Raw genomic sequence first — 10,806 nt, 5'->3', positions numbered from 1 at the left:
GAAACAAGCAAATTTTCCAAAATTTGTTTGTTGCATTATAAAGCTACCGATCTGCAGATAAAGGCACAGTTTGATGCTGGGTGCCACCGTTATCGGGTTAGGCGCTACGCGGGTGAATCGGTTTTTCGATAACTACTGTCCTTTTGTGCATATCTCTGGAACCCTTGATGATAGAACCGCGATTCAAATTGTGCATTGATCTTCAAGCTTCAGGTAGCTATATACTTTAGAAAATCCTGCTTGGTTCAAAATATATAGGGCAGTTTAGGTGCTAGGTCGTTTGTGTACCGATAAGTTCCACTTTTGCGCTGAAGGGTTAATGATAGAAGTTTATATCAATTTGTGGATTAATATAAAAGTGGATGTCTACAATTATTGAGTGGTCGAGCTTATTGAACAACAGCACTATCTTTCGCATCAAAGTATTATGTATCACTTGAAATACTTACCACACTTTCTTTTGCATGTAATGTAGAAATAATTCAAAATATATATATGCGGAGTTGCGATTAGCTTCTTATTGCCTACAAATTTATACTTTATTAAATTTTTTTGTGTTTGATTTAGACTTTTCCATTAGACTTCGAACGCAGTTTTGTGATTTAACTTTATTTTTAATTACTATTGTTTTTGCTGTTTACGACAAAAAAGGGTACAGGACTAAAGGACCATGGCCTAAATACGACTAAATGTAGTAAATTACAGCTGTTTTGTTTTTTTCATTAATTTGTGTTTTGGTTTTGTTTTTTTTTTTTACATTCGTTTTAACATAACATATTTTTACTGATAAATTTTTGGAGGTATTTTGAATTTAATTGTTTGTTGCTGTTTTCATTTTTAATAAGTAATTAATTTTATTTAATGTTTATATGTATGTCATATATTATAATATGTATGTATATGTATATGTTTATGTTTTTGTGTACGGTAGGTTTTTATTTATGTATATGTGAGTTTTATTTGTAACTGAATAATTAGTTACAATTACAATAGAATTTTATATTTAATTTTTTATAGTACAATAGTTTGTTCAGCTTATTTCTTTTGTTTAGTAGTAGGTGCATTAAAGCAAAAATTCGCGCTTACATACATTACATACATAGATACAGGAGATGTCACTTTAATTGGCCATACATACATTTATATAACGCATTTTTTTGATTTTTTGTTTGAACGCAATGTAATTATTTTGTTAGCGTTATTACTATAATATATTATGAGGGTGTTTAGTTTTTATTTTTATATATATTTTTTTTTATATAAAAATAATGTTAATACTAACGCTTATGTATAACAAACTCCTAAAAAGCCGATTTAATTTTTTTCATATATATTTGTAATATTTTTTTCTGTTCATACATTTAACAAGCAACAGTTGAAAGAAAACAAAAAACAAAATATTGTATAGTGGTGTAAAGACCAATTTAACTTTTAGTGTAAATTAATAACAAATCAAAAAAATCTTCAAAATTTTCAAGTAACTAAAACTTTAGACTTTTTTTTAGATATATACAATATATATTTATAGGCATTTTTAAAGGAAAATTAGGAGATAAACATAAAGGAGAAGAACATAAAGTTGTCTGCATTTATGGGCTGGACCGATGTTTCCTTATTTAAAGGCATGTTTGTATGTAAGATTTGAAGCATGTACCAAATTTCATTAAGAGCGCTTTCATATGAAATGTTCCAAGTATTTTTAACATTGTTGTAAATTGTTCTGTACATGTTTTTCTTTGGGAGCTTAGGTAGAATAAAACGTTCAAAAATATTAAAATTTTTTGGAAATAACTTTCAGAAATGTTCCACTACATTACAAAAAAGTTAAGGTATGAAAACAAAAAAAATATTTCTTCAAAGTTTCAAAAATTTACTAACGGTTTCTTTAATTTTACTGTTTAATAACTAAGAAAATATGTAATGTCTGTTTTCGCAAAGGGTGAAACAAAAATTGTTAAAATATCTGGTTTTTTAAGTTCAATATATTTGAAAATAAGAAAGTTGTCTTAAATCGTGTTTGAAAACAAATAAGAAAGAAGAGCTAAACAATAGGTAAATATGACAGGCTTCTGCAAAAAAAAAATTATTTTGTGGCCACTTTTTATTCAGAATAAAGTTTACGTTTTATAAAACATATTTAAAAAAATTTTAATTAATTCAATTTTCTTTTTTTATCATAAAAAATGACCACCCTTAATGAAAACAAAATTTTAGAGAGGGTATTTTTATAAACGGTAAACATTTTATTTGCAATTTTTCCTTTTTTTCTTTTCAAAATTAAAAAAAATTAATTTCTTTTACCGGATACATTTTGAAAAATGGCAAACAAAAATATTTTTAATTTTCAAGGTATTTGACTTCAAAAACAGCTCTGTCATATTTGTTTTCATCAATTTGAAAAGTTATTCTGATTTTCTCAAGTGCATAAGTAAAGATCAGATTTCAACTGAAGCAAAGATGAATAACGGAAAATTGTCAACACCATACCAAAACAGGAAGCAAAGAAAAACAAATTATGTATTCGAAATCGTTTAGTTATAGTTATTTTTTTCAGTTTTTGTTTCACTATTCTCGAGCCTGCGTATTAATCAATTTCCTAAAGAATTTACCACAAAGTCAAAAATACTTAATTCAACTGACATATAGAACAAAATTAATGCATATGAAACCATTGAGAACACTAATCGACAAGAAAACTGACCTAAGGTATGTAACTTTAAAAACAGATGGTGATCAGAACCGAAACAAGTATTAGTATCAGGAAATGGCCTAAACCATTAAAAAATCTGAAGTTTGGTCTCTCTCAACAACTTGTGATTCACTTCCTGTGTGTACTTGGTTCCTTAATCGGAATTTGAGGCCAAGCTTGTTTTAAAATAAACCTATATTTCGAGGTTTTGCTCCATTTTTGATCTTTAGAAAATAAGTTCAATTAAGTAGGATTTTTTTCTTTTACATGCCAAATAAGCCTGAATGACGGCAGCCGTAATGTGGTGATAGCGGGCTCCGTCTGTCACAGCAAAGATCCTAGGTTAAAGCTCCTGACAAAGCAACATCAAAAATTAAGAAACAAGTTTTTTAAATTAGGAAAAAGCGAAAACTGCCTTGCAGAGTCCGTTCGGAGTCAGCATAAAACATTTAGGTCCCGTCCCGCCAATTTGTAGGAAAAATTAAAAAGGAGCACGATGCAAATTTGAAGAGAAGCTTGGCCTAAAAACTCTTTGAAGGTTATCGCACCTTGCATTTAATTTTTTAGTATTTAGGAAACATTAAGCTGTCTCTCTTGGCGCATAGCTGCGGCACATTTCTGGAAATCGTTTAAGAAGTAATTCTATACGAATTACTATTCGATTCGTATTCATGTGCGCATTTTATAAAACTCCCTTATTGAGGTATTGATTGTTTCTTTTTTTTTTTAATATTCGAAAACGGAATTGTTTTAAGGCGAAAATGGAGGTACATACGATTGAGTTTTGATCGGAATTACAGCATAGCATATGTTGTTTAATTTTCGAAGAGGCGTTTCGCTCAAGTGATGGCATTTCGACTATATTGCAAACAAACGTCTAGAAAATTTTGCTCTCGAAATATGTACTCTTAACATAAAACAATCCCGTAGGTCAGCAATAGCAAAGCTTGATATTTAGTTTCAATACTAATTAAACCACAATCCACGTTTTCTACTAATGTTTGAAAAATAAAAAACTAATACATACATGAACTTTAAAATATATTACTACTAATATTGTTAATTCAGCAGCACGTTTGTTGCGCGCAATGGTGGGGGGACATTTAAGGCAGGCGCACGCCCAAACGCGCTTATGAGGTTAAGATACGATGTACATACTTAGGTATATATTTTTTCATAATTTTTTTTTTAGATCTTTAAAATTAAAACTGACGCTATGACGGTCAGCGCAGCACATAGTAGAATATTTCAAAGTAAATTGCTCCAAAATCACATATAGGTATCTCTGCAGAAGATAGCACCTCGACAATTAATAAAATTCGGAAATTTTTTACCCAATATTTTTTAGAGTGCAAACCTTCTAACCGACATACAAAATTTTACATGGCAGGCAAAAAACTATTTGAATTTTTCATTGAAAGCGTGGGAAGTCAAATCATCATAAAGTTTATTTACTTTGTGTGTGACCAGTATTTGATGTTAATTTTATGGTTGCATTCGCTGTTGCTCTATGGAGCTGAATTTTTGCATCAAACACATTTTTGAACTCTTTTCACTCTAAACCGACAATATTTCATAACCATTTTCCAATTTTTAGTTTAAATATTTTTTATAATACGCTGAGCATTGAAGCAAGTTTCTCAAAAACATCCCAACTGTGCTATATATACGAGTTGAATCACAATCGAATTGAATATGTATATTTATGCATGTGTGTGTGCTGCATGTTTCCTTTCATTTACTTGAAGTTTTTATTTGTGCCATTTATTTATGTGGCATTTTTTATTAAGATTGATTTCGTTATAAACTCTTCAAAGTAAAACCTTTACATTTTGCTTTCTATAACATGGAACGAGTGTGACCAATTGGGTGTACCTATGCATATAGCTCGTTACCTTATTTCACAGAGATCCTAACCAACAAATTACCAAAAAAAAATATTTCTCTTTCACATGCATATATGACTGATGAACATAACTCTATTGTTATTCGTATAAACGGTTTAAAATTTTTAGTCGCGGTGTACTTTAACATATCATACCAAAACGTGTGAAAAACGCAGTTTCGAAAAAAAAATATTGTCGGTTAAAAACTTTGTGCATTAAAGTAAAGTGGGTAATCCGCATATGCTCTTTTTTCTTTTTCGATTTTGCTGATTTTCTTTATCAGATAACAATTATCAAAATGCTCGGAAGCAGTACATTTTTTGGCGCATATGTCGAGCTCAAAGCAAATACAACAAATTTTTTAAGTCACGTTCCCATTCCCCTTGGATCAAAGCACATAAATGGTTCGTTTCCGTACCCGCCGGCATCCATCAAATGGGGGAGTGTTTTTGCCGTTACAATTACTTGCTCTAAGCTTGTCATATATACATAAAATTTTTTTACTTTTTATATCTACTAGATAGTACTTGAAAGAAAGGTTCGTTGCATTGTATTCCTATGTATTCGGTTCACAGTTTGGAATATTCATTTTAAACTAGAATTGGGGACCCGCTCGCTTACGCCTACTATCCATATTTACTTTTAGATTTTACTTTCCTTCAATGTTTCTAGTTTTTCTGTGCATTTAGTTATGTATTTTTATTACTTTGCAAATCAAATTGTAATATATTTTAGAACGTTTCGGCTTCAGCTAATATAGTATCATCGCTTATTTTTTTTTTTTTCTGTTTGCTTCTAATTGATTGCTGTCGAATTTTAATCGCATTTTTGTAGCACATCAAGTGAAATACACGAACCTGTAACTGTTCAACTAACTTTGTGTGAGTTTAGTATTTTGTTTACTCTTCTGAAAAATCAGTATCATCACTATCATCGCTTGTACCTGAAAGGAAGTCAAGCCAATGGTAGTCCCGTTGTTCGACAAACTCCCACAAATAGATCTAAAAATTGAAGATGTTATACAAACAATTTACGTATATTTAATAATATTTTTCAACATTGTCTGGTATGTCAGTGAATTCTCAGTTCAAATTCCGACTCAAAAACTGGGGATTTAGGTTTGGATCTTCAGCTGGAAATATAGCTAGTAATCTGTTTTTGTTTCTCAATAATTCATATGGTAATGCATAGTTTTTACGCATATGAACATTTCATGGCCATAGATAAAAATTGAGTTTACATCGATAGCTTTTGATGAAAATTTACTCATTTTTAAGAAATTTTTATTTGGCTACATAACACCTTCACCCATGCCAGTCTGCATATATAAATAGCTGATGAGTTGGAATCATACCATCCAAGAAAAGTTAAGTTATTAGCTTTTAGTATATAATGCTTTACTTACATCTAACAAATCGATAAAATCGTTTGACCCACGATGGAGTTTACGTGCACGTTTAGGACAACCAACATCGACTAAATCGCCATTAGGGAGTGCATGTTTGTAGAAACATTTGTTGCCAAATGGACACTTGCCGTCACCCTTTTATTTAATATTTATAAATTAAACGAATCATTAAAAACCATAACTTGAAACGTTAAATAGGTTTAGAGTACATTCATTCAAATTTACATACCTTTTTGAAGTATTTACAATCTTTTATACCAAGCGCTAATCGATAATCAGTAAGCAGTTTATCTTTTTCTTCTTTAGTTTCTACCCAAAATTCACTGGGACAAACAAAATCCGAACATACACGACACTCAGGGCACGAGCTTTAGAAACAAGAAAAAAAGTTTTTGTATAAAAGCATATGCAGTAGTTTGTAGATATTTAATGCATTAGGAAAAAATGTAATACCGTGTAATTTTATGCTCAAATTGTTTGGCTTGGCGCCACTTGCGTATGCATTCTAGGCAGAAAATATGATTACAGTTTGGCAAAATACCGAAACGTTTTTCTCGTCCCGCCTTCTCCATTATTGTGTCAAAGCAAATACCACAGGTTTTATCCTTAGAACGTGCTATTGCAAATGACCATTCCATTGCTTGTTCATGTTGTTGCAGACATTCTTGATTATGTTTTTTTCGTTGTGTTTGATCGCTGGGATGCAAACAAAATTGATCACACATTTTACAAAGCTCCAAATGTATGCCATATGCACAATATACACCATAAGGACAAGGACCCTCATATGGGCATAACATTTCCAGCATGGCTTCCGCATCGGCACCTTCTGCCATGGCCACACATTGTTTAGCAGCTTCATTACCGCCACCGACGACATCAGCCCATGATCTATGAGCGTCATAGTTTATTGGATACAAGCCAGCTGCCCCGTCTTCGTTCGTCGTATCATCATAAATGTCTCCGCTAGTATGCATCGGCCGATAATTCTTCGGCACAAACACGGGTGCATTAGCCCAATTTTGTCGACTTGTACTAGGTCGAGCATTCAATGCATCTGTTAATGCAGTTTTGTTGTTACTTTGAGCGGAGGTGGAGGGGTTAATAGATTCATTTTTAATGCTTGTACTATTCATTACTTCGCCACCAGTTAGGTCGTGTGAAAACCGGCACATGCTCCCGAAACGACATATACCACGTTGATAGAAACGACATATGTCCGAAGAATTTGCTGGGACATTAGTTTGAGCTCTTGGAATGGGGGCGGCGCCACCTTCTTCAACACTGAGATTGGACATTATATTTGACAATGCAGTTGCGCCAGTACCAGCACCGGTGCCAACTTCACCACCACCGCCATTACCAACCAAAGGAGCGAAAGTAGCTGACCCACTCATCTTTACTTATTTTACTACCTGTGCTTATGGAAAGACATGTAATTTTATATGTGCTTGGTTTATGGTATAGTAGATAAGTCTACAGCTGCGGTTAAATGAAAATACACGTCCAAAAATGTCGAGATAAGTGTCAAAATACGCATCGTGGCCTCGACATCAATAATCCGACGAAAACTAAACTTCTTTATGATTTTGCAGGAAGGCGGTCTGCACAGTTATAAATCACACCAGTGGTGGAGCCACCCAGTGTATCTGTTTCTAATCGCGGTAGAAGGCCACCAATACCGAAATGTCTTTACACTAAAATTTTATGGATCTCAATCCGTGTTAAGAAGGAAATTAGGGTAATTTTTCGGGTTTCTCTTAACACCATTGCGGCCGACTGAAGATCCTGTGTTCAAGTCCCCGACAATTGATCATCAAAAATTTAGAAACAATTTTTTTCAATTAAAAGAAAGTTTTCTAAGTTCCCTCGGTAGTGATTTTGCAAACACTCATAGTGTATTTCTGCCATGAAAAGCTTCACAGTGAAAAATCATATACATCTGCAAGGTTCGGAGTCGAGGTAAAACCTGTATGTCGTCCCGCCAATTTCTGGAAAAATTTAAAAGGAGCACGACGCAAATTGGAAGAGAAGCTCGGCATAAATTGCCATTGGAGATATATCGCGCATTGTATTTATTTATTTTATGTAAACACCTTTTAAAAAATACCTCCCCGGACATTTTTGGACGTGTATTAGCGGTCGACCCCTTTTTTTACAATACTACGGTATATTATACTTAATGAGGATGTACCAAATCTCACCTTCTGTCTGCACGTTTTATCCTTTTGTCTTGAATGGCGGTAAAGTAAATCAACCACAAGTGTTCACGCACGCAAACTGAGGCAAATCAACTTTGAATTAGTGTTGTTTTTTCTATATTAGTATGTATTTTGTTTTTTGCATCAAAGCTACCGTTCTCGTGTTCTTTATAACTGCTGATGATAATGAGCCGTTTTCGATCAGCTTTGTTCTTTCAACCACTTCTTTTGTGTTCCTTCGACGTCTATAAGAAGACGTACCACAATAGTTTGTTAGTTGCTTTGTTCTACTCCACGTTTACCTGCAACAAAAAAATCAAGACCTTGCAAATATCACTGTAACGATCAACAGCAAGGTGACTATCTTTGAATGGTGTAGGCATCAAAACTACGTTATTTGTAGGTAAATGTATTGCTAAATTGTTTGAGCCAGAACAGAGGGAAGAATTTAATTAAAAGTTTCGCCAAAATCCAGATGTCCAGTCATAAAAGACAGAAAGCAGCGACAAGACGCACTTGTGGAAAAATCACCCTTGAGTAATTGCAAGCTGTCATTACCTCAGTGCTGCCAAGTATTAAACTTAAGGGAGTAAATTGAAGGCAAAAATATAGAGAATACACATTTGGCCGTGAAAATATTTTCGTAGCCATGAACAAAACAAACTATAGTTTAGTTAAAATTTAACGCATTTACATGTTGTTCAATAAACTACATTTGCCTAAAATGCATTTTGCTGTAAACAACAAGCATCGGCATAAGGACCTTTTTCACTTTTTAATTTTCTTTTGGGATTTTACTTGCCTGGGGTACAAGCAGTCGACCCTACCGTAAATTATTACCCTTTATGACGACACTAACGCTAGATTTAAGTTATTTTGCATCAGTCGACAGATGGTAGAAAAGTGCAACTGTTAAAATATACATAAATATATTTTTGGGACTTCCATGATCATGTCCAGCAATTGCCAGACAGCACATCACCATGTACATACATACGTATTACGTACGTCAATTTCACAATACTTGCGACTTCATTGTGCTTAACACTTTTTTTTAGAAAACCAACGATTAATATATTCATTTCACCTTCTTTAACCAATATTATCCAATCTTTCCGAATTCTTGTTTAAAAATCCTTACAATTTGCCAATTTTCCAAAAAACGTCTCAGCAAAATTTTCCTGTTTCAACTGACACTGACATTTACGTAGAGCTACCGGATCTAAACAAATAATTAAATAAAACTAGAAATAGCTGTGCTTCCAGATTAATTATTTGTCTTTACAATTTTGGGGGCATTGTTTACTATCCCTACAAGAAACGCTGATTGTTTTACTAATCCACTCACACTTGTAATTGACAATGCTGATCCTGCGATGACGTAAACATTGATACTCAAATTTATGTATGTTCCTTTTTTCGCTCACGCATGTCCGCATGTACCCAACGACAGCCTATAATCATGAAAAAAGACTCAAACTGGGAAAGCTTCGGACACCTGGTACAGAACAAAATAACATACAGAAGATACCATTATGCATGTGAGACAGATACATAATTCTCATCGCAATTTTATGTATGCGAGAACCGTTTATCCGATTTAATCATGTTCTCACTACTGACTGTCATATGACAATCAAATGATTATCACGGTTGTTTTGTTATTTTTTAAATTCCGCCATTTTCAACCGACGAAAACCATATAAAAAATAAGTTTAAAAAATGAAAAAGAGAGCATTTCAAAGCTCCATGCTAAGAGAAAAAAATCGAAAATAATGTTAAAAAATACCAAAAGCTGTCGGAATGTGTGGGGCGCACTCAAAAAATTGATACACGGAAATAATAGTGGTAACGGGTGATTCATTTTTAAATTTGTTTCCGCATGAGGAAAGCGCTCTTCTTTTGTTTTGTTATTTTCTGAATTTAAATTGAACAATCTGAGCTCGAATTCTTATAAAACTATTAATTTTAAACAAATAAGAAACACGTATGCTTTTATCACGTACAAAATTAAAAACGTAATGAAATAAAGTAAATAAAAAGCAAAAAGCATTGTTTCATTTTTGGCGGAATATAATAATGGTCATTTATGATAGTATAACAGTCAAACCTGATATCTACAGTAAACTATCATTTATGACACTTTTTGATAGTTAGAGTGTCAGCACTGATCCAGGAAAAGGAATGAGAGTGAGCAGTACGGCTATATACTTAATCAATAGGCCATGTTGGTGTATAAGAAGGAGACAAAAACTCACACGTACACAGTTGTTTACATCACATTTGCGCAAGTCCCCTTAAGTTTGTGATAGAAAGTTTGTATGAGGCGCTGATCGTTAGGTTGACATTGCTGACAATCAGATGATAGTCATATGATAGTCAGTATTCTTGTAGGGTATATAGTTTGGCAGCTTAAGTAGAGGTTATGTTGCGAATAGAGTGGAAGGCAGTGGACTAGGCAGTCGAATGGCATATAATGAAGGAATGGTGTTCGGAGAATTTTCAAAGTTAAAAAAAAAATGATAGAAGCTTTAATATAAATAAAACTATTGTTTTAATAACAACAAAAACGCCATATATATTCTGTATACATACATTTGTAAGGATTATCTCACTTTAAAA

General features: G+C 33.0%; 1 protein-coding gene across 7 annotated transcripts; it reads right to left on the bottom strand.

Annotated features, from left to right (window-relative positions):
- Window positions 1-494: 494 nt before the first annotated feature.
- Mkrn1 (Makorin 1) lies at window positions 495-9,403 on the bottom strand. 7 transcript variants are annotated; one of them, XM_067790062.1, is made up of 6 exons: window positions 9,272-9,403; window positions 8,188-8,520; window positions 6,437-7,398; window positions 6,213-6,351; window positions 5,981-6,118; window positions 495-5,576 (listed from the first exon to the last, which is right to left on the bottom strand). In XM_067790062.1, the coding sequence occupies exons 3-6, from the start codon at window positions 7,378-7,380 to the stop codon at window positions 5,475-5,477; spliced, it is 1,323 nt and encodes a 440-aa protein (XP_067646163.1). In that variant the 5' UTR covers window positions 7,381-7,398; window positions 8,188-8,520; window positions 9,272-9,403; the 3' UTR covers window positions 495-5,474. The 7 variants fall into 7 exon arrangements, with proteins under 7 accessions (XP_067646163.1, XP_067646161.1, XP_067646166.1 ...); XM_067790060.1 differs by having other exon boundaries at window positions 8,188-8,486; XM_067790065.1 differs by having other exon boundaries at window positions 8,188-8,486; window positions 9,326-9,401.
- Window positions 9,404-10,806: the final 1,403 nt, after the last annotated feature.

This window comes from Eurosta solidaginis, chromosome 5 (assembly GCF_040869045.1).
Source record: "Eurosta solidaginis isolate ZX-2024a chromosome 5, ASM4086904v1, whole genome shotgun sequence".
Lineage (NCBI taxonomy): Eukaryota > Metazoa > Arthropoda > Insecta > Diptera > Tephritidae > Eurosta > Eurosta solidaginis.
Note: the sequence above shows the minus strand (reverse complement) of the source record. Positions and strands in the feature narration are given on the sequence as shown.